The sequence below is a fragment of the Chiloscyllium punctatum genome, chromosome 7 (assembly GCF_047496795.1).
Source record: "Chiloscyllium punctatum isolate Juve2018m chromosome 7, sChiPun1.3, whole genome shotgun sequence".
Classification (NCBI taxonomy): Eukaryota; Metazoa; Chordata; class Chondrichthyes; order Orectolobiformes; family Hemiscylliidae; genus Chiloscyllium; species Chiloscyllium punctatum.
Genome location: NC_092745.1, coordinates 108,418,394 through 108,443,421, shown reverse-complemented (window position 1 = coordinate 108,443,421; position 25,028 = coordinate 108,418,394). Strand labels below are relative to the sequence as shown.

Here is a 25,028-nt window from a genome sequence, read left to right as displayed (position 1 = left end):
GCCATGACTGAATAGGGGTTGAGAAATTCTTCCACTTTTTTTCCCCCCTGTAACCCTTGATCCCTTTCTCACTCAAGAACCGAAAAATGTGTTGCTGGAAAAGCACAGCAGGTCAGGCAGCATCCAAGGAACAGGAGAATCGATGTTTCGGGCGTGAGCCCTTCTTGTGCCCGAAACGTCAATTCTCCTGCTCCTTGGATGCTGCCTGACCTGTGCAGTCCTCACTTTCACACTCATCTAACTCGGTCTTAAATATACTCAATGATCTGGCCTCCAGCCTCTGTAGCAGTGAATTCCATAGACCTTTGCTATTCAACTTATCTATGCACCCCATGATTTTATAAACCTCCAAGGTTACACCTCAGCCTCTGACACTACGTAAAACCTTTCAACATTCATGAAGTTTCTCCTGGTGTGTTCTAAAAGGTCTCTAAGGCTGTGCTCTCAGGTCCTCTTCTCTCCTACCACTGGAAACATCTTCCCGACATCCACTCTGTCCAGGCTAATTTAGGAAACCTGGTTTGCAAGGATAAGTTTGGCCAAATGGTCTGTTAGTGCTGAATTAATCAAGATTATTGGTGTGTTCTTACACATTTAGGTGTAAGTTTAAAGTATTACTTTTTGCACACTGACTTCTTGAAGTGGTGGTTGGCATGTGCAGATTTATTTTAGCACTTACACATGGAAGTGGACTCCTTTGTAACTCTTCCTATTTCTGAGAAGTAAGGGAATACTGGGGGAAATGTCTACCTCTGTTTTGGGAACAGAAATGAATGGCTGCACATTTTCAGTGTCCTGTCATTTGCTCATTTATTTTTGTTTGTTTCTAAACTTGTAGTTATGAATATTCTTTTTGCCTGTGGGTACAGTAAGTTTTATCAGCTGTGGTTGCAAGGTCAAAGTCACAAGTTGGCTGATCTTTGAGGATATTAAAGTTCAGACTGCATCTGATATCTAGAAATGTTTAGCAGAAATTTTTAGAAGTCAAATTTGGAAAGACTAACATTTTCAGTTCCCACTCCAAACTCTTTCCTGCAGATGAATCTTAACACTAGTCCTAATAATCAGATTAAATGTTTGTTTGCAAATCTGGAATTGTATTTGATTCTGAAATTCTAACAACATCTATACTATCACTACGACTACTTCTCTCCTCCTCGCCCCTGTTTTTATGAACGTGCCCTATTTCAGTTTATCTATTGCTGAAAACTTTGTTCCATTTGTGACTTTGTCCTCTTTTCAGTGTTTTGCATGTTTACAGCAAATCCCAATTTTGTTTGTGCCTGCTGATCTGCATTAGCTCCCCAATCTTGACTATTTTAAATATTATCCTGGTTTACAAATCTGTTCCCTCCCAAACTCTAACTCCACAACCTTCGGGGAAAAATATGCTTCATTAATTCAGGCCTCTTGACCATTTTGAGATTTTTTTTCTTTTTTTCACTACTTGTGCTTGTAGGTGTTCAGACTCTACTGCTTAGAGTTGTGAAAGTTGAAAATTCTATCTCACCACCCCTCTTCCTATAATGAACTTGCCTACCTCCAGCTAGAGCTTTTAGTAATCTGGCCTAACATCACTTTATGGATCTCCCTTTAATGTTTAGAATGTTTTTTTTGTTTTGCTTGTTAAAGGATCACATTAGAGTAAAGCCATATTAGTTCCTGTCTACAATTTATTTTGGACATTACTGAAGGTTCTCATTCCTACAACTTCTTTAGAACATAAAGTACAGCACAGAACAGGCCCTTGGGTTCATGATGTTGTGCTGAGATTTAATCCTGTAAAATATAGTAATTTAACCTATGCACACCTCAACTCGCTGCTCTCCATGTGCATGTCCATTAGTCACTTAAATGTCCCCAATGACTCTGCTTCCACCACCACAGCTGGCAACACATTACACATTCCACATTCCCAACTCTCTGGGTAAAGAACCTACCTCTGACATCATTTCTTCTATACCTTCCTCCAACCATCTACAAACTACAACTTTTAGTACCAGTCAGTCCTGCCCTGGGGAAAAGTCTCTGGCTATTGATTTCTATCTATTTCCCCTCATTATTTTGTACACCTTGATCAGGTCTCTTCCTTTCCTCTTCAGAGAAAGGTTGTATAAGCTTAGACTTGCTTCGTAAGACAAGCCCTCCAGTCAACAGCATCCTGGTAAACCTTCTTTGCACCCTCTCCAAAGCCTCTATTGTTCCTATAGTAGAGTAACCGGAACTGGACACAGTATTCCAAGTGTGGTCTCACCAGGGACTTAGAGCTGCAGCAAAAGCTTGCAGCTCTTAAACTTGATTCCCCCTGTACAATGCCAAAGGCAAGCCAAAACACCATGTTTTCCTAACAACCCTATCCACTTGGCAACTTTGAGGGATATATGTACTTGCACGGCCAGATCCCTCTGTTCCTCCACACTGCCAAGATTCCTGTCTTTAATCCTACATCAGCATTCAAGTTTGACCTTCCAAAATACATTATATTTTGAGCAAGAAATCCAGAGCCCCCAATGGTTTATTTAACTGCACTACCTTGCATTCATGGCACAGCAAGTTTGTTTTAATGTCAGTTGCTTTGTTTTAATCTTCATGTTATAACAAAACCACTATCTCCAGCTTTCAATGGTGCTGTGCTGGGGTTGGGGGGGGGGGGTGGTGAGAGGAAAGAGTTTGGGGGGGGATGGGGGGGAGCGTGGTGGTGAGAGGAAAGAGGGGAAGAATGTAAATCTGCATGTTTCCTTAGTGAAATTGCTGTCTAGGGAAGTTGAGTAAGGCTTGTGCGTAATGGAGATATTGCGGGATCAGCTTGGGTGACTGTATTGTTCCTTCGCATAGTGTCTCATCTCTAAGTACTTGTTTCTTAAATTCCCACCCCTATAGACGAAGTCCACCATGGATCTCTTACTTAGCACTGACAAAAAAAAAATCTGAGAACAAATCACTTGTCTGTCCTCCTGACAGTGTTGAGGGAGGGAAGGAATAACCTCTGGTACACCAGTGCTGTAAACAGGTTGATCATGCCTTTTTCAATTGTAAACAATTAAAGCCAATGTTAGCTAGTCCAGGTTTAGGAACAGTATTGGACTAATAGAATAATTCTTCCAAACAATCTGCAGTGACACAAAATATCACCACAGAAGAGACCACCACTTATGCTAAAGTGCTCTGGCTGTAGGCTTTTACGAAATGTCTGAAGTAAATTATTGCATATCATGTCTACTGCTTTTAATGTTAAACCTTTTATTATAAAGCTGTTCAATATCAAGTGGCCATTAGCTTATAATCCACAAAGGCTCTCAACGTCACTCTCTAATCCAGACAGAACTTAGTTATTTACACCTTGCGGGGTATCACTCTACAGCATGGAACAAAGTGAGGAATGCATTCCTATGAAACCATAGATGATGATCATGTTGAATACTCACTATTCTGTATTATGCTTTAGGTATCTAATTAGGATGCCATGTACATGCCCTTGAGGTAACAAAGAATGTAACTGTTTTGTGTGTGTGTATGTATGTATGTATATATACGACAGTCATTTTCAACTAGTGAGGTACTCTCAAGTTGCAATAGTGACCCTGTCAAACAAATCAGCTGTTTAAATTGGTTTCATAAATGGTAGCAAGATCGGTTTGTGATGGTTGGTTGACATATACACTGGACTTGCAGCTGAAATTTTGGGCAGTAGAAGTCTTTGTGAACAGTGTTATCACTAATTGCTGCTTCAGAACTCCCAGTATCAGCACAAATCCAACGCCACACCCGGTCAGCCCAGTGTCGTGGCCGCCTGCCTCAACATATCTCCGTCGAGCATAGCTTGGGTGGACATCTGGTCTCTGTGATTACAGAGCGATTTTCCCCCAGATCATTGTTGTGAATGTTTTTCTAATCCATTTTATGAATTATTTGTAAATGTGCAATGCTGGATTTTAAAGATTTCTCTTTTCTCCAAGCACTCTAACTGAAAAAGCTGTACCTAGGGACTTAAGATGACACCATAAGCAATAACTTACACTCTGATCTAATATAAGGTAAAAACCTGATTCCTGATGAAGGGCTTTTGCCCGAAACGTCGATTTCGCTGCTTGTTGGATGCTGCCTGAACTGCTGTGCTCTTCCAGCATCACTAATCCAGTATCTGATCTAATATACTTAACTATCTGAAGAGATTTGAACTCATGACTCAAAAAAAATGTACAATCACAAAAGAAGAATTAACACATCTACACACTAGATCTTGAAGTTTTATGGTGCTACATTTATTGGTAGAATTATCAACACACACTATCTTCAATTTCCTTGCTTTTGCCTACAATGCCACTTTATGGTGCTTATAATCTCTAATTCTCACCCAGTTATCCCTGTTTCATCCAAATGTGGTTACACTTTCAGTCATATCCAAATCCCATTTTACATGAATCATTAATTTTACATTAAGACAAAGAGAACAATGTTTTGATTTTAGCAAATGAAAATCTGGACAAGTCTTGTGTAGCTTGGGGAAGGCAATACAGGATGCAGATTATTTAAGGGATTTCCATACCAGGTGTAATTGTAAACTCACCATGCTTAATTTTTCTTTTGTCCTTCGAAGGTGGTATCGTGTACAGAGGAACCTCTATTATCCGAACAAGATTGGAACGTCCCGATGCTTGGCTAAACTATGTTATCGGCATTCAATTAACCAAATGAAATAATCCCCACTCATGTCTTTCAGATAATGGAGGTTCCTCTATAAATACTGGCAACAAAACCTTCTGTTAATTACCACACACCATCCTCCCTCAGCTGATGAATCAGGTCTCCTCCATGTTGAGCAACACTTGGAAGAAACACTGAGGGTGGCAATGGTGCAAAAACGTACTCCAGCTGGGGGACCTTAATATCCACCACCAAGAATGACTTGACAGGATTCTAAAGAACACATCCTTACCAATCTGCCAGCTGTTGATGCATTTGTCCTTGACAGTATCAGTCAGGGTGACTACCACACAATCCTTGTGGAAACAAAGACCGACCTTCATTTTGAGAAAACCCTCCATCATCTTGCGTGGCATTGTCACTGTCCTAAATGGGACAGACTTCAAACAGATCTCTCAACACAAGATGGCAACTATGAGGCATTGTGGGCAATTAACAACAGCGGAACTGTAGTCTAGTACAATCTGTACCCTCCAGGGCCCAGCATATCGTTGACTCAACCATTATCATCAAATCAGGGGACCAACTCTGGGTCAATAGTGAGTGCAGGAGGGCATGCCAGGAGCAGCACCAGACATAACTAAAAATGAGGTATCAACTTGGTGAAGCCACCAAACAGGACTACTTGTATGCCAAACAGCTTAAGTGATAGACAGCACTAAGCAATCCCACCACCAACAGATCAGATCTAAATTCTAAAATCCTGCCACATCCAATCATAAATGATAATTGACAATTAAAGAACTCACCAGAGGAGGAAGCTCCACTAATATTCCCATTCTTAATGAATGAAGAGTTCAATGCAAGTGCAAAGATAAGGCTGACGCATTTGCTGTGATCTTTAGCCAGACGAGCCAAGTGGATGACATATCTTGGCCTCCTCAGAGATCCCCAGCATCAAAATCAGTCAATTTATTTACTCGGTGTAATATCCAGGCCTTAGGCTGACAAGTGACATTTGCACCACACAAATGCCAGACAATGACCATCTCAAACTTGTAGATGGTACACAATTCTGGCATTATAAACTAGGAACAAAAGGCCTTTTGGCCCCTTGACCTCTGTCATTCAAAATGATAATGGTTGCATGTTCTGAATTCCACATTCCCAGCTACACTTATTAACCTTTGATTTTTGCTTCACAAGATCGATCTACTTCTACCTTTAAAAATATTCAGTGTTCCTGTATCCACCACCATTTGAGACTGTGTTCTAAAGTTTTTCCCAAGAAGAAAAACAAAACTGATCTATCCTAAAAGGGCAACAGCTAATTTCAAAACCAGTGCCCTCTAGTTCTGGATTCATTAAGAGGAAATATCATTTCAACATCAACTGAATCAAGATGGTTCAGGATCTATATACACTTCAATTAAGTCATGCTTCATCAAGTGAACTGCCTTATGCTGGATGGTGTCCAGCTTCTTGAGTGTTGCAGCTGCACTCATTCAGGCAAGTGGGGAATATTCTTCACTCTCCTGACTTGTGCTTCATAGGTGGTTGACAGACTTTGGGGAGTCAGCTTAGTTGTTCACTGGAGAATTCTCCATTGCTGGCCTGCACTTTCAGTCTCAATATTTATGCCTGGGCACTTAATTTCTCGTGAATATTATGTCCTAGGATTTGACGTTGACGGATTCAATGATGGTAAGAGCAGTAAATTCATGGGGTGATGACTACATTACACTCACTGGCGAAAACATTATTTAGCACTTCTTTGATACAAATATCATCAGGTTAAGCATAGATGTTATCCACATGAAAAAAGACCTGGAAATTAACTGCTTCAGTATAAGAAGAGCTGTGAATGATACTAAACATAGTGCAATTTTCAGAGAACATCTTCACTTTTATGATGCAACGATCATTGGAGCAGCCAAGGTGGTTGGGCCTTGGAGCTCCTGTAGTGATGTCCTGAGGCTAAGACTATTAGCCTCCAATAACCATAGTCAGCTTTCTTCATGCGTTGAGTGCCTCCAGCCAGTGGAAAGTTTTGCCCAGATTCCTATTGATTTCAATTCTGCCAGAGCTCCTTCTTTCCACACTTGGTCACATACTAGATCAGTCAATTTACATTACTGGGCTTACTCTTAAAAGTCAGATCTAAAAATTTAAAATTTGGCACTCTGCAAGATTTGATCATATGCAAATTGATAGTAACCTTCTGGTTAAGATATAAAAATGGAAGTGATTAATTTTTAATTATACAGTTTACCTACCTCAAGGACACCACTAGGAACAGATTTAGTGATTACTGGAACGTCCCTTGTATGAACCTTGCTGAGGTTCAGGAGCAATAGGCAAATATTTGTTTTACATGCAAGATCAGTGAATCACCTCCACTGAAGTGTATAATTTAACCAAGTTTAGAAAATAAAACCTAAGTACAGTAGATTCTATTTGCACACAGGCTTCTTGACCAGCCAACAAAAATGTCAATTTATACAAGATCCCTTTTAAAACTGATTCTTTACTTTGGTGGAGTAACTCTCATTCCATGTAATCTCGATTTTCTTGTTGAGATCTTCAGAGACTCCATTGTAATTGTTTGACAGCCTTAGTTGGGTTATATTTCATCTCTGATACGGATGCATTGATGCAGATTTGATGTTGGTTTTTATGGTGCTTGGCATCTTACCTACAGAGACAGAAATATGAAGTTTAAGTACATTTAATTACTGGATTACATTTAAATACAGCATTCCTGGTAACTGATCTAAATCTAGCATTTTCTGTAATCACAGGCCTTGGTTTTTATTTATTTGTTTTAATGTATTTTTATGTTATCTCTAACAGTCACAACTACAAGAATTCCAGACTGAATTCTACACAATAAGAACAGAAAATATGAAAACAAACCCATTGCAATTATTAAGTATATCTTTCCTCTACTCACAATGTCCCTCAAAATCACTTGCACTATTTGCTTCATTGAATTGTTCAGTACTCAGACTGGAGTTCACGCAACCCCCACCCACTGACATGTCTGTGCAGGGGCCCTGAAAAATTGCAGCACTATGCCTATACGAGGCAGCTTGGGAATTTTAACCACAGCAGCAGTAGATCTGGGCAGCTTGCCCACAAATGATGCTTCAAGTAGGCAAAGAATTTCCAATTAAGGGCCTCGTCCAATTGCCACCAGGATTTAATTGGCAGCAGGAGATGCCCATCAATGCTCAAATATACAAGAGAGATCAGTGATTCACACTTGAAATCCTCAAGGTTCTGAAAACATTCACTCACAAGCAATCAACCTGAGAAAAGTCACCCCATAACTAGAATGAAAGGAAATAGATGTGCTGTACCTCCAATCAAACACTGGCACTAACTCCTACTTGGTCCTGATAGGCTCACGAGTGAAACCGTCAGCACCAAATATGGAAGAGAAGTAACTGTGATTGGAGCAGCAGAGCGCAGTTAACTAAGTCATAGCAGTGAGGGAGTCTCTGGGAGAGCATCTGCTGAGAACTAGTAGTTGAGGATAATTGAGCTGGTTGCTGTTTAATCTGGGGCTGTCAGGGCAGTTGGGATGGAATGGTGAGACTGAAAGAGGTGTGTATGTCATTATGGTGCCACAAAGCTGGATGATGGCTAATATGGTCCCATCTTTCAAGATGACAGTCATGAATAAACCAGGGAATTACAGACAAATGAGTTCAACTACTGGAGAAAGTTCAGGGGTAATCAGCACAGCTTTTTCAGAGGGAGGTCATGCCTAGCAAATTTAATTTAATTCTTTGAGGTGGTGATCAGGTGTGTAGGTGAAGGTGGCACAGTTGATGTAAATTTATACAGATTTCAGCAAAGACTTTGATAAGGTCCCACATGGAAGACTGAGAAAGAAGGTAAAAGCACATGGCATCCAGGGTAACTTGGTGGATCCAAGATTAGCTTAGTGGTAGGAGACAGATGGTGATGGTAGAAGGCTGTTTGTGTGTCTGGAGGCAATTGTCCAGTGGCCTACCATAGGGATCAGTGCTGGGTTGCTTGTTTTTCACGTTTATACATGAACAATACAGATGAGAATCTGGGTAAGTAAGTTTGCAGATGACACAAAGATTGGCTGTATGGTTAATAGTGAGGAAGAAGGTCTTAGGTTACAGGAAGATATAGACAGGTTGGTCAAATGATCAGTGACTGACAGGACATAACATTGAAGTGTGAGGCGATTCACTTTTGAAGAAGTAACAAAACAATGGAGTACTCATTGAATGGAAGAACACTACTGGGAATGTCACAGATACCAGGGTATCTTGCGGTTCCCGTCCACATATCCCTCAAGGTGGTAGGACAGGTTAATAGGCTGATTAAGGTGGTATACAGGAGCCTTGTCTTTATCAGTCATGGCATAAATTATAAGAGCAGGGAGGTGAAGTTGCAGCTGTACCAAACTTTGGTTAGGACATAGCTAGAGTATTGTGTGCAGTTCTGGTCCTCGCTATAGGAAGGATATGGTTACACTGGAGAGGGTGCAAAGAAGATTCACCAGGATATTCCCCAAGATTGAGCTATTAAGAGAGGATGGATAAGCTCCAGTGTTTTCTTTAGAGCAGAGAACGTTGAGGGGGCACATGATTGAGATGCATAAGATTGAGGGGCATGGACTTCAAAGTCAATACTCTCAAGGTTGTGGGCCAAATGCTGGAAAGTAAGATTAATGTAGAAAGGTTCAGGCTGACTCGATGGGTCTCTTCTGTGCTGAAGAACTCTAATAAATAGGTTAATGAGAATGAAAATGTAGCTCTCAAAAAGCTCCAAAAAAGCACAGTCAGGCAGACTTCACATTTATTGGTTGGGCAGGAGGAGTGGGGCTTGGCATCAAAGAAGGATCTTTACTGCTGAACTGAATGCATGCTTCCTATTGACCTCACAGGAGTACTGACAGTAACTCGAGGTATTGTTGGTAATGCAGAGTGGTTAGCCTCTGACCAAAGTCCCAATTCATTTTTGTTAACTGGCAAGCACGCCTACAATGATAGCTGGGCAGCAACTATTTTGCCAGGTGGACTCTCCAACCCCTCACTATCAAGTGTACTCTCTACAGTGTGGAAATATTCACATAGCTTCCGTCCTTGTAAAGATCAAACTGTTAAAACATCTTTCTTACTTTAACCTTCTGTCTGGATCATCATTGTTCATCTCATTCAATATCTTAAACTTTTGTCATGTTACCTGAAGGGGATGTTACATGTATATAGTTTGTTTCATAACTTTAGGATGTTCTAAAGCCAATTAAGTATGTCCTCAAGCATATTCGCTGTTTTCATTGCAAGAGAATGCATCAGCCTAATTTCAGATAGAATGTTCTCTCAAACAGTAATAAGAAGCAGAACCAGACAATCTGCTTTAGTGATTCTGATTGAGGAATAAATAGTTAACTAGTACTTTGGATTTTTTTACAATTACCCGAAGGCAGACAAGGTATTAATTTAATGTCTTGTCTAAAAGATGGCATCTCTTGTGTAGTAATCCCTCAAGTCCAGCACTGAAGTGTCAGTCAGGATATTGCACTCAAGTTTCTAGACTAGGGCTTGAACTCATGATCTTTTAACTCAGCAAGTCATCTCGCTCTGTGAAGACTGAAACCTCTGATAAGGCATTACAGAAATGTCATTACTTTTGCTGTGCTTCACCTGGTGTTTAACCAGTAGAGTCTACAAGATTGATTTCAAAGGAAAATCTTTTGGAACAATGTGAAAATTACTCTCAACTTCCAGAACTGCATCATATGTTAAACATAGAATGCATCATTCAAATGTGCAAACATGTGTGCTAAAGTGAAATCAAACTTCCCTCTATGAGCTCAGAAATCTCTCTACGGCTGAATTTTGATTTCCATTACAATGGATATATGTAGTAAACATAATTGCGGCAATTGAGAGTGCTTCAGTTTATAAAGTGGAATACGGATATGGCATTTGTCCCACTTACCTGGCTGACCTTGCTGCGGCGGAACCTGGCCTTGCATACCCTGTTGGTTAGACCCACTTTGTATTGACACCTGTGCTATATTTGGACCACCCTGGAGACTAGCACCTGGCACGGGCTGACCTGATGAGACTGGTCCACCTTGGGGAGTTGGTCTAATTGGTTTGGACAATCCTTTCCCAAATCCAATAGCTGCCAATAAAGCATTGGTATCAGCTGGGTTAAAGGTCTGCTTGTTCTGACGGGAAGCTAGAGAGAAAAAAAAATGGAATGTTCAAATGTTGATGTTTTTATTATCATTAGGTTTCTTTACATTTAACTTACTCTTGATTTTATAGCATTGTCGTCTTTAGATGAGATTTTTTAATATGGTTTTATGGTCAGCATATTAACTACTGTTGCATTGTCTTCCTATGAGTAAATTTTGATGTTTCTCTTACCCATACTTTTCTGAAATTGGAGCTTATGCTGAGCTAACAAGACCCTGACAGGGTTACTGTCTGGTGTAAGATAAACAATGGCCAGTTAGACCAAAATGGATCAAAATTGTCAGATGGTTTGTCACAGCCAGTCCAGAGCCCATCCTCATTCACTATCCACACATCAGCATTTCCAGAGTGATCAGTGGACAGAAATAACAAATTGAACACCAAGCAAGAAAATTTTAATTGCAACATCACTGAGTGCACTTGGCTTGAGACTGGCTACCTTAACAAAGATCACGGCTTAAACCTGGAACTGTCCTACTCCATAAAGTTCACCATTATACAATGCACTCCCTTTATTGACTAGGCTTAATCAGAATATGCATAAAATATACCAACAACACCTATCATTACACAATCATTTTCTCCATACTGAAAAATGATAGACTAAGATATTCAGAAATAACATAATTGTGCCTGTTGCTGAACTTAATATTAAATTACCTTGTTTTATTCACCAGCTTCAATTGCCAAAACCAGCCTAATTATGACACTACAGATTTCCTTTTGATTGTCAGAATTTAACATTTAGCTCACATGACTTCATTAAATTTTAATTTCATGTAGGTACATTAAGGCCATTAATCTGATGCTAAAATGCATAAAGGGCAATTGCAAATGTGTGCACAGATTTTACCAATGTTCCTACTAGGCTACATTCATGACCAAATGCACTGCAGTTTGATAAATATAGCACAGTTACAGGGAGCAACCCGAGTGGCCTATGTGTATGCATGCAATCTTAACAATATCATGCATTAAAATCAGTAAGCCACACGCAAAAATAAAGCTGAGAGAGAACGCTGGTATCAGTCTAATTTGTGGTCACAAACAAATGAAGGCATTTTACTGTTCACAATAATCTTGCCTCAAATTCACTAATAGATACTTTTTGTATCAATATAAAAAGCTATGGCAGCTAGCTATTTAGCAGCCGAGTAGCTTTGTTGCATTCTCTTGAAGGCTGGTAAGCTAGTCACATAAACAGGGATGATCAGCATTTTCTCTTAAGTGTATTACATTCGTAGGCAGCAGAAAGAACCATTCTCAAGAAATAAAGAACCAATATTTATAAATCATTAACTCTAAATCACTGTTGTAGCTCAGTTTAGGAATGTTTTTCCAATCAACATTTAAGAAAAGGTATTCCTTCAGAGATGCTAGGAGATATAGGAGCTCACCACTGACAGCATTTCAATGTTTTCACCATAGTGGCTTGATCTTACCATGAACATTCAGATTTAAAATCCAATTGAATGAGATGTAATAAGCTCATATTCTGATTCTATGCTATGTATTTGGATACTTATGAGGATTTCAGATCATATTTCAGATGCTTTCATGAAAATACTATAGAAACTTTTTGCAAAATTCTTTACTTTCCCCTTTATTTATTACGACAACAAAGAATGTATTGCATACCTCCACTCTCAGACTCCCGTTCCTCCCGAGTGTTGTTAAGTTTGTCAAGTAAATTGCTACACATTTTGTTCAATGACTGGATGTGTTTCTGTGGTGAAGGAAAATAAGCAACTTAAAATAATATAGAAATATTCTTTTATCTTATGTCCGTGGTATTAGATACTAAGCTTGACAACTTGTACTTAGCTTATTCCCTTTATTGCAAAGCGTTCAGGTATAATTTTACAAATTAGGAATAATATACAGTGGATACACAAAGTAGAAATAAAAAAGGGGGGGTGGGGTGGGGCACTGAAATGAGGAACTAAGCAGTTGAAAAGGGACTGAGTACTAAGTTTCCAAAGCAAGTAGTGTGACAGGGAACTGGGAAGTGAACTAACCTCCATGGTAGTGAATGCATGGAAATTGAGAATCCGACGAGAAAGCTAGGTTACAGAAGATCTGTGAAGCATCTAAAGCTGTAAAGTTCAAAAAGTAGCCAGATACCATAAAGCAAGGATGCATGCTTGGGCACATGGAGGCGGTGGATCTTGATGAGGATTGATATATTGCAACTTGTGGGAAAAATGTATTCTGTTAATTCCTAAGTCAAGTTCAAATGTCAAATTGAAGTAGATAAAACCAGCTTAGATGGAAATTAAGAAATGAGGTCTTGAAAGCTTAAGGCATACAGGTAGGTTTCAGCAGCAGGAAGGAAGATGATAATTAAACTGAAGGAGAAACGTGGGTTTAAACATAGAACAGTACACATTCTGAAGTATGTGGACCTATACTCAGTTGTACAGAGCTGCAAACTGTGGTAGTCCAGGAGAGGAAGTCAAGAGTACAGAAAATTATTCAGTCTATTGTGCTGGCTGCCTGAAAGAGGAATATAATTAGTTCTAGTCCCTTTGATCTTCTCTCAGAGCCCTGCAAATTGTTCCTTTTCCAAGTATACTGTAAGTCTGATTCCCTCCTGTAAGTTGCGATTGAATTTGTCTCTACCACCCTTGATTCAGTTCAAGATGCAGGGAATGGGTAAATATTAACTGAGGAATAAATGAAATACATTTTATTTAAAGCTTAAATATTGGAAGAAATAAACAATAGAACATAACAAATTGCAATTTTAGAGACAACCTTTCCCACTTTTACATACAGATGATCAGTAAAATTCCAGTCCTTCAACTTTTGGCTGCATAGGCCACTCACCATCCTCTCCAACCAAAGCTCTCCTTAATAATCTGACAGGAAGAGACTTTTGTTTCTTCCTCTGCACTTATACCAAATTAAGTGCAGAGGTGTTTCCCTGTGGTCTTCCTGCAGCGTTGTTTAATTGATCATGTTGGACAGGATTGTCATTAGAATGGCATGTGACTTCTTCACGTGGCCAGCTGTCATTTCCTGCTTGCAGTTAGCCAATTCTACTGATTTGCTTTCATTACTAACAAACTAATAATCACTCTAAATAGAAATTAAGCCATACCTGAGCTACATCAGGTGCTAAGCGTGCTGCCTCTGTACTCAATTGCTTCTCCTGTTCTTCTACTTCTGGGTCTGGTTTGGTTCGGAGATGATCAGGAACCACCTCATGACTGAAAACAGGAACTCGACCCTCTGTTAGTTTCTATAATAAAAAGACAATGAATTTAAAAAAAGGTGGCATTGGTCACAGAGCCATACAGCACAGAACAGATTCTTCCGTCCAAGCAATCCATGTTGTACATAATCCCAAACTAAACTAGTCCCACCTGCCTGCTCCTGGCTCATATCCCTCCAAACCTTTCCTATTCACGTGCTTATCCAAATGTCTTTTAAACATTGCAATTGTACCCAGATCCACCACTTCCTCAGGAAGTTCATTCCACACATGAACCACCATTTTTGTATAAAATTTTCCCCTCACAATTGAAGCATTTTTGACACCTCACGTTCCCAAGGGTAAAAAATGAATTTTAAAATTTAATTATGTCTCCTCAAGCAAAAATATGAACTGCTTTTCTGTTACCTATGTAATGTAACCATTTCTTCACTATATTATACCAGCTCAAATGTTAATTTGTTCAAAACCCTAATTTTGGACTTGCAGATTACATTCTAACCTTCAAAATGTCTTCAACTGGCTTAACTTGTATTAACGTAAAGGAAGGTCATGCTTGTGAGCTTTTGCACATCAAGATATTATAATTCAATTTTACAGACAATGAATTTTTTTTTTAAAAGATTGGTTATTATTTTGTAGGCAAATATGGCAGCCAACTTTCATATTTTGAGGACCCAATTGACAATGAGATGAATGATTAGTATTGGCTAATGCATAGAGGACTTTGCTCATCTTATTTGGAATGGTGTCATAAGATTCTTCATGTAACATCACGGAATTCTTTACATTAACACAAGCAGGCATTCAGGGCCCCTCAACATTCCATTGAGAAGCCACTGTGACACTATGAACTGCCAGTATACATTATGTGTTCAAATCCTGAACTTGGGCTTATGACTTTTGAGATGATCGATATAACTAAACTTCCACATAATGTGGTCACTCACTTTGAAGCAGCAAAAAAAGGAACAATATTGCAGCTTTCATAGCTTTTTGACTGCTTGGTGTTTTAAGTCTAATAATGCATTGTCAGAAAATATGTTGCCTCTGTTATTTTAAGTCATTAAATTTCTGAAATTGATTCAGAATTTAACAAACAAATGTCTCCCCTCTTCCTTGACTTGCACTATGTTCTCTGACGTCTACTGTCGGATTTTATTTTAATGTCATACGTTCAAGAGTGGCAAACAACTCAGCCGCAGTGTTTTACTGAACTGGAAAGAACTGCTGGTCAGAGCAAATGTGCTCTTCTTGGAGACTGAAGACATGCTTCTTGGCTGGCATTGTGTGTTGCAACTTAGGGTTGCACATTTTCACGTCTGTAACATCCCCTGACTGTTTCAGTTTGCCTGCTGTTGGAGATCCCCACCCATTCTCTCATTACCTCCAGAGTTGACTGTTGCAATGTACTGCCTGCTCAACATCCCCCATTCTACCCACTGCGAGCTGGAGGTCATCCTAAACTCTGATTACCGTCTCCTTACTCGTACCAAGTCCCATTCACCCATCAATCCATCCCCCTTGCTCTGACTTATATTGGTTCCCAGTTAAACACACCTTGATCTTGGATTTATCAGCCCTGTTTTCAAATTCTTGACCTTCACGATCTCTGTAACTACCCTGCAATCCCTCAGGTATCTAGCATTCCTCTAATCCTGGTCTCCTTACCACCCACTTCATTCCAAGGGCGACCGTACTTTAAGGTGCCTGGGTTCCAAGCTATGCGGTTCCACCATCCCTCCAAGCCTCTTCGCTCTCTTCCCCTCTCCCACTTTTAAAACCAACTTCTCAGAGCCACCTTAGAATCCTGTTCACTATCAAGTTTTGCTTTCGAGTGCTGCTAAGGAGCACCTTTGGACTTTGAACTTCCTTCCATGTAAAGACAGGGAAGCCTGGGTTTGTAATCATAAGGACTACTTGGTGCTCTGAGGAGAGGGGTTCAATTTCCATCAAGGTAACAGAGACAATTTAAATTTCATTAATAAAATCTGGAATTTAAAGCCAGTTGCAGTGACCATGACAACTGTCAGTAAAGAGTGCACAGTGGCTCAGTGGTTAGCACTGCTGCCTCACAGTGTCAGGGACCTGGGTTTGATATTACCCTAGGGTGGCTGTCTGTGTGGAGTTTGCACATTCTCCCTGTGTCTGCGTGGCTCTGATTTCCTCCGACAATCACAAAGATGTGCAGGTTAGATAGATTGGCCATGCTAAATTGCCCCATATTGTCCAAGCCAGGTTGGTAAGCCATGGTAAATGTGGGGTTACAGGAATGGGCTGGGTCTAATTGGGATGTTCATCAGAGGTTCGGTGCAGACTTGATGGGTTGAATGTCCTCTTTCTACACTGTAGGGATTCCATGATTATATTTGAAGCTATTGAAAGAATAAATATTTTGGGCCTCATCAACTTTAGCTAAAATTTTTCTTTAATCATATGTGGGATGCTGTTCGAAGGGTCGCTGTAGACACGATGGGGCCAAATGTGCACTGGAGGGATCTAACATTTCAATAACTGGCCACTTTCACTTTACAGAAGTTCCAAATCAACCTACTAAAAAGATATAGATTTACCATTAATTTTATTAGCAATACAATCTGATTTTTCCATTGTTTAGTCTGATTATGAAATCTGTGCTATGGATGATTTTACGAAGTTCATTGAAAATGCTGTAAAGGAATGATGGGTAGAAGGCAAAAGGATCAATCTGAGTTCAGCAATTCTAATGGGATAGAGTAACAGATTAAATATGAATTTGAAATCACAATATGACATAATTGTTTGAAATAATATTCAAAAATTATCATGCCCTACAACGGGGAATTTGGTTATTAAGAAGCTCTTAAAGGAAGAATTAGAAGCCAGGTAACTCTTCATAGTGATTACTAACATTTCTCTGGTTCTGCTCAAGCACAGGAATATGTGTCAAGTTACCTCACACTGAGGGGGAAAAAGTGTTTTTTAAGGAACTTTCACTGGATACACGTATTATAAATTACCATTCAATGTTTACTGCTTGTCTATTATTAGTTCATGGGATACGAGCTGGCTGGGCCAACATTTATTGTCCATCACTAATTTCCCTCAAAGTAGAGGTGAACTGCTGTCATGTTTATAACTTACAAAAGCAGTTTACATTAGTCAGAATGAATTACCCAATCCAGACCAAGTAAATGTTGAAAGCTAAAGAAAAATGCAGTCATTTATTGAAGCTATCACTGGGTCAATTGCACGTGAAAATCTATAATCTAATTTTATGCTGCAAGCTTGGGCAATGAGCTAATAGTTCACATTTTTAACTTTGTTAATAACGGTCATCAGGAAACACACCCCCTCCCCCCAACGACCAAACTCTCAATCATCAAACTGACTACGGTTTGAAGTCCAGAATGCTTAACTGTAACATCTTGAGATTCCAACAAAATTAAATCTCTACTTTCATGTTTCAATCCCAATAAGCTTCATTTCCTGTATTGAATACAGATTTTGTTGTTAACCTATTTGACTGGCCCATTTCATAATTTGCTGAGTTTATTAATTAATTGAATGTAGATGGGTGACAATTAACTGTAGATTCACAAGAGCTTCTTTAAAAATATGAACAGATTGACTGTGGTAGTTCATTTTGTCTGTAAAAGGACATAAAGATGGACTTTGTTGAATCATTTACAGCTAAGTTTTCCAGATTACAAAACATACTTTATTTCTTTGTTCTCAGTTTTCCACTATATTGCTTTCTAAAATTAAAACAGAATGCACACCCATTACCGAAAAACAGTTGCTCAGCATTAAAGGATCCTGCTCATAAACCAAAGACACAGATGGAGTGAACTGCACCCATAGTTTGTGAAAGACTGTTCATCAGCATCCTGCTACATGTACTTGAAAAATAATGGGATATAAAACTCCTGAAGCAAATCTAGCATGTTGTACAGTGACGGGAACGCAAGAGGAGATATGGTAGGCCAGTTGGCCTCTTCATCATCCCTCACATCATTTCAATATGCCATAAGTAACTCTGCTTCTCTTGAATTTCTTAGCATGCAAAAAATGTATTGGTCTCTGTTCTGACGAAAGGAAATTGACCTGAGATGTTAACTCTGCTGTCCTTTACACAGATACTACCTGACTCTGAGCTGCATTTGTTATTATAATATATTATTGCATTCATAACCTACCATTAGCTCATCATCACGGTCAGGAGAAAGCAGCAATGGAATGATGACTTGATTTCTCAACAGTGGTGTTTTTTCATTTCTCAGGAGCTTGTTCAAAGTGTTCAGCTGGCCAGATACCAAGGCAAAGTTATCCAATACTGAAGGCCTGCAGTAGACGCAATGCAGGTTAGGCAAAGGCAGTTTTGGGAGAACGTACAACAAATTGTTAAAGATAACAATAAAAACAGACAATGGATGAATCAAAATTTGAAGAGATCAAAAGGTTAATATTGTTTAATATAAGCCATCAGAATTGCAAGTTGAAGATCCAGGTAGTAAGGATGTTAAACAGAATATGTTTTATTGGGGTTCACCTCAAACTAAGTCTAATGGGTTAAAGATAAGCCCATTTTAGGACTGAACACAAGAAAGAAAGGTAAAAGTCAAAAAATGTGCATGCAGACTTTGTACAGAACCACAAAAAGTGCTTGACTGAATATGGTAATGAGGAGTGGGGCAACAGTCAAATCAGTTGACAAGAAAAGATTTTTACATAGTGCCTGTTAAAACCACCAAACATCTCAAAAGATCTTTACTGTTAATGAAGCAGATTTAAAATGTACTCCTTGTTATAATATAGGAAACATGGCAGGCAAATTGTGGAACAGTGCTCCTAAACAGCAATGGGATAATGATCAGAGTCTGTTTTTTTTTTGCCTATAATGGCCAGAATACCTGGGAACAAGCACCCTGTTCTTTTAAAAAGTAAAGACTTTGGATGTTTTATATTGACCTGAGGGGATAAAATGGGCTTTGGTTTAACATCTTATCTGAAATACAGTATTCCTGACATTACTGGAGTGACAGCCTTGATTTTTATGTTGTTTTGGAATGAGACTTCCGACTCAGAGGGGGACATCCTATCAACTAAACAATGGCTCTCATGATAAAACACAAGATTGTGGTTGATACACAATTTAACCACAAAGTTTTCTAGACTATCATAAAACTAGTAAGTTGTGAGAAAAAATATACTTCATTGAATGCGAACGTGTGAGGATCAAGAACCAGTGGGCACAGTCTTAAGGTGCTATGCAAAAGAAGCAAATGTCAAGTGTGAAAATCCTTTCTCATACAGTAATTAATTAGGTCTTGCAAAGAATTGCCTGCAAGTGTAGTGGAAGTAGATTCAATTGGGATACTCAAGAGGATTTTGGATGATTATTTAATTTGAAACAATTAGTTATGGAGAAAAGAGATTGGCAGTAAGTTAAAATGCTCAGAGAACTAGTGCAGATATGATATCCAAGTGGTTTCCATTGGCATTATAACGATTCTGATTCATGCACAGAATTGATCTCAGCAGTAATTCTGCCAACAGTGGCCACTTCAGTTCCCACATACTCTTACATACAGACCAATTCAAAGAGAGACAAGTGACCACACACTCCAAGCAATTGCACAGCATAGAACAGATAGACGGAAATCTTACCAGTTCATTCGTTCAAATTCATTCTCTAATTTGAGGATGAAAGCTGCCAAAGAGCTTTTCAAATCAGCCACCCGACTGATAATGGCGTCCACAGATGCCTCCAACTGCTTTTCTTCTTGTGGCTACGGAGAGTTACATTGAACTTTTATTAAGATGCAGCATTTTTTCACAGAACAATTCACTATGAACATTCCTTCCGCTAGTCACACTGATCAATGAATTTATAGGTGGATGGCTCAAAGCATGAAATTTAGACCATCTGATTATTGAAAAGTCTTTAGTAAGGCTCTTCAGGATATGGAAAGCATGCGATGAACAGTATTTTGCCAAACTCCTTCTCTCTTCTCCTCTTACCTCACTCTTGGTTGACTCCAGAGCTGGTGCTGTACCTAGGCATCGAATGCAGGTTGTTCTGCTTCATTTATGAAGATCTGGCCAGTAAATTCTGGCAAACTCCGTAGAATTACAGAATCCATACAATGTGGAGGGAGGCCATTCGACCACACTAACCCTCCAAAAAGTATCCTACCCAGACCCTCTACCCTATCCCCCTAAACCCACACTTACCATGACTAACCCACCTCGCCTTCACATCCCTGTTCACTACAGACTATTTAGCATGGTCAATCCACCTAACCTACACATCTTTGGACTGTGGGAGGAAACCAGAACACCCAGAGGAAACCCATGCAGACATTAGGACAACGTGCAAACCCCACACAACCAATTCAACTGTTGGGGCACTTGGTGCAATCTATAACTAAACATGCAACTGCCAACACAATAGTGTTCAGAATTGGGAATGATGGATGATATTTTCTCCCTAAGCCCACAGCAATAGAACCACATATAGCAACAAACAACTCTGCTAATACTAAATGAAACCAGAATTAAATTTGGGATACATAAGACTATATGCGTCAGTATCACAATGTTTTTGCAAAATTACTCAATTGGGAAGCTCTCTCCTTTCATAGATAACATGCCCTGAAAGTGTTATCTTGCCCCAGTGACATGAATCATCTTTCCTGGTACATTTAATGAGTTTGCAAGGTTCATTAGAAAGTTAATTGTTTGTCTGCCTCGATTGCTCTTACTAGTGATTGCAACAGCATTAGACTTTCTAAATTTTATTATGTGCCTAAAGAATTCCAACCATCTTGTCTTCACTGATCTTTTGGTCTCAGATTTTGCCAGTACCCTTCATTCGTAGTGTAACTTCTACAAGACATCTTAGTTATCTGGTTAAAAAAAACACAACTATGCAAACTCAATTCTTCTCCACATTGCTTTGCTGACCATCCAATCCCTGCTTCCAAATATCAGACCTTGTGTGACAAACCATTCTAAATTGTGATTTTTTTTCTGTGGCGAATCAATTTTCTTTATTTTTTTGAAATGCATCTTCCAGGCATTCCAATCCTTCAATTTATTTCTGGGGTCAGACTTTATCTTTCTAACGTCAACATAATTTTGAGGTGACAATTAATCAATTGTTTACATTTTTATTCTTTTCTTTGATCTTGTATTCTGGCTTGATTTTTCATTTTGAACATGACCAGAGTTTTTGGTTTACAATTTATGGTCATTCCTTTTGTTTTCTAATGCTCACTCACTACTCTATCCAAAGTCTTGTGCCGTTTATCTTGTGTCAGTAATAATCATAGTTTCATTGGCATTTTGTACCTTATTAAGGTTGTATCTTCTAATTTGGGAGTCACTGAACACTTTACTTTCTGCTACAACTTTTCTAAAGAATATCTGTTGCACTACTGCTTCAATACTACCCGCTCAACCTTCAGTCAATGTGATTTTAAGGATAAAAGGTGTCATCAAAATGCAGCCTAGACTTGCTTTTAAGAACAAGGTTCCCCTGTAGTTGGTGCGTGTGGATATATTTAGTTACCAAGGCAAATTTGGTTTTTAAACATTGAACGGAGATGTTCATTGACAACACTTCAAAACATGCCCATGCCATCCAACTATTTTCCAAACTAACCAATGGACTTGTACATAACGTTACTGATGCCATTCTTTGGCTACAGTACTTCTTTGAAATGTACCCAACACAACCGATGATATTGTGTTACTTCCTATCTTATATAGCTCTTCATCCATGAAGAATCCAAACACCGACAACTTAATGGATTCCTAAAGATAGTGCTAAAGAGTAAATCTCACTTCACTAGCACACCATGGGAATAACAATCCACATGAATTGCACAAAATGTAAATCAATGAAGAATGAATGAAGAAGAGTGATAGGTGACCTTACTGAAACATGCAAGTTTTCTAGCACTTATCTATGAAATCCCTAAGAGAGGGTTTCCCCTTTTAGGAGAATCTATATTCAAGTGGTGTAATCACTAAGTAAGGGACCACTCATTTAAGAGAGATAAGGAGGAATTTCCTCTCTGAGGGTAGTGAAACTGGATTTTAAAAAAATGATGTAGAAACTGAATCCTTAAGTACATTCAAACTGATATGGACAGATTTTCAAAAAAAATCAGTCAGGGAATCAAGGATTAAGGTAAAAAGGCATAAAAATGGATTTGAGGATTACCTCATTCAATGGGGATCAAATGGCCTACATTTGCTACTCTTATGGTCACTAAAGTGTATTTCATACATCACTAACACATTTGTTGACACACCTTGTCAAAATAACTTAAGATGTTTTTGTTTAAAAATGTAAAACACAATGAATTTCATAACAAAGAAACAAGTTTGTCGAACTGAATCAGTTTCAGTTCCTGACAATAAACTGCACTCCGAACAGCTCCTTGGTGTTTACTAACATCCCACATATTTACAGAATTTGTATAAAACTATGCATCAGCTTGTAGTACTCTTGACTGAGTGTTTAGCTTGGTCCCTCTCCAAATATTAAAGCACAAAATCTAGGATAACACTCAGCGCAGTACTGTCAGAGGTGGTGTCTTTCAGATAAGGCGTTAAGGGTCTGAGCTATTGGATGAACACCTAAAACAAAAGCATCATGAGAAAACCAAGTGTCATCCCCAGTGCCGTGGACAACAATTATCCCTCCGCTAACCTGAACAAACACTATCTGGTCACTATCACTAATTAGAGACAAAAACAGAAATTGCTGGAAAGGTTCAGCAAGTCTGACAGCATCTGTGGAGAGAAATCAGAGTTGACATTTTGGGTCAAGTGACCCATCCTCAGTTTCGATGTTCTCTGCCATTAACTGTGTACTTCCCTCTTGCATTTGTGTCCCAAAAGACTTTATCTCACACTTGTCTGGACTAAACTCCATTTGCTATTTCTCCACAAGTTTCCAATCGATTTATGTCATAAAACCCCTTCCACACTCTTGATATCTTCCACAGATGCTGCCAGACCTGCTGAGCTTTTCCAGTAATTTCTATTTTTGATTCTGCACAAATGGATTGCTGCACTTCCAAGAGAACTATAGGGGCTACACTTAATTTTGCTTATATCTCATTTTTAGCATCTGTAGTATTTTTCTTTCAGTGTAAAATACTGTAGAAATGTATTAAGACTGAAATAGTGAAAAATATTTCACTAACAGACTTGCATTGATAGCACATAGAATAGTATAGCATAGCAACAGGGCCCTTTGGGCTAACATATTTCTGCCAGCTATGATGCCATTCTAAACTAGTTGCGTCAGCCAGCTCATAGTTCATATCCCTCCATACCCTGCCTGTTCATTTGTCAGGCGCATCTGCTTCTCCCACCTCCCCCAGCAGTGCACTCCAGGCCCCTACCGCCCTGTATGAAAAACTTTCCATGCATGTTTCCTTTAAACTTTCCCTGTCTCAACTCAAACCTATGCTTCCCCTAGCATTTGATATTTCCATCCTGGAAGGGCTTACGACCGAAACGTTGATTCCCCTGCTCCTAGGATGTTGCCTGACCTACTATGCTTTTCTAGTGCCACACTTTTTGACTCTGATCTCCACCATCTGCAGTCCTCATTTATTTCCATCCTGGCAAAAGACTCCAATTATCCACCCTATCCATGTTTCCCCTATTTTTACATAGTTCTATGTAAAGATTCAAAGCTCGCTAATACTTCTAACAAGTTGCCCCTCAGCCTCCAATGCTCTAGTGAAAACAGTCCAGTTTTGCCCAATCTCTCCTTATAGCTAATACACTCCAATTCAGAAAACATCCTGGCAAATGTCTTTTCCAACTTCTCCAAAGTCTCTACATCCTTCCAACAGTGTGGGAACCAGAACTGCACACAATAGTCCAAAAGTGGCCTAACTAAAGTCTTAAATCTTATACAGCTGCATTATGATTTGCCAACTTTTATACTTAATGCCCTGACTGATGAAGGCAGGCATACTGTATGCCTTCTTTACTCCCTTATTCACTTGTGCTGCCACTTTCAGGAAGCTTTGGATTCGGAATTCAAGATCCCACATCAATGCTCCTAAGGGCACTGCTATTAATTATATACTTTCCTGTTGCATTTGACTTCCCTAAATGCATTACCTCACATTTGTCTCGATTAAACTCTATTTCACCCCCAACATTTCCAATTGATCTATATCATAAAGCCCCTTCCACACTCTCTACGTCTCAGGAAGTGCTTTTGTGACATTTTATTTTGAAATCAAATGACATTGCAGATGCAGGAAATGAAGCGCAGTCAATGTTGCAATGTCAGAAATGCAACAGCCAAATTTGCACAAAGCAAAATCCCGCAAAGTCTTTGCATTTTTACAACATGGGGGAGCATGGTGGCTGAGTTATTTGGCACTGTTGTCTCCTAATGCCAGGGACACAGGCTCAATTCCACTCTCTGGCAACTGTCTGTATGGAGTTTGCTTGTTCTCCCTGTGTGCTTCCTCTGGGTGCTCCAGTTTCCTCCCACAGTCCATAGATGCGTGGGTTAGGTGGATTGGATATGCTAAATAGTCTATTCCTGATGAAGGGCTTTTGCCCGAAATGTCGATTTCGCTGCTCCTTGGATGCTGCCTGAACTGCTGTGCTCTTCCAGCACCACTAATCCAGAATATGAATAAGAAGGGTTTGGAGGGATATGGGCCGGGTGCTGGCAGGTGGGACTAGATTGGGTTGGGATATCTGGTCGGCATGGACAGGTTGGACCGAAGGGTCTGTTTCCGTGCTGTACATCTCTATCTCTCTCTAATTCCTGTTTCTTACCTGCATGGCAGCCTCGGGCTCGATCTCCCCGTTTCCGGTTCCGGGTGGCGGGGGGTCAGGGGTCAGAGGGGAGGGGAGGGGAGGGGGTGTGTGTGACCGTT

At 39.5% G+C, this 25,028-nt stretch overlaps 1 protein-coding gene across 1 annotated transcript; it reads right to left on the bottom strand.

The window, feature by feature from the left end:
• Positions 1 to 4,240: 4,240 nt before the first annotated feature.
• On the bottom strand, positions 4,241 to 24,982 carry med8 (mediator complex subunit 8). The gene is made up of 7 exons (XM_072574549.1): positions 24,928 to 24,982; positions 19,765 to 19,886; positions 18,294 to 18,438; positions 14,002 to 14,142; positions 12,537 to 12,624; positions 10,633 to 10,878; positions 4,241 to 7,339 (listed from the first exon to the last, which is right to left on the bottom strand). The coding sequence occupies exons 1-7, from the start codon at positions 24,931 to 24,933 to the stop codon at positions 7,275 to 7,277; spliced, it is 813 nt and encodes a 270-aa protein (XP_072430650.1). The 5' UTR covers positions 24,934 to 24,982; the 3' UTR covers positions 4,241 to 7,274.
• Positions 24,983 to 25,028: the final 46 nt, after the last annotated feature.

Excerpts from the sequence above, each read along its gene's own strand:
- med8 (XM_072574549.1), bottom strand. Across the intron at positions 18,439-19,764 it reads GAATTTGAACGAATGAACTG|GCCTTCAGTATTGGATAACT; the intron begins GTAAGATTTCCG and ends CGTCTACTGCAG. Across the intron at positions 14,143-18,293 it reads ACCGTGATGATGAGCTAATG|AAACTAACAGAGGGTCGAGT; the intron begins GTAGGTTATGAA and ends TTTTTATTATAG.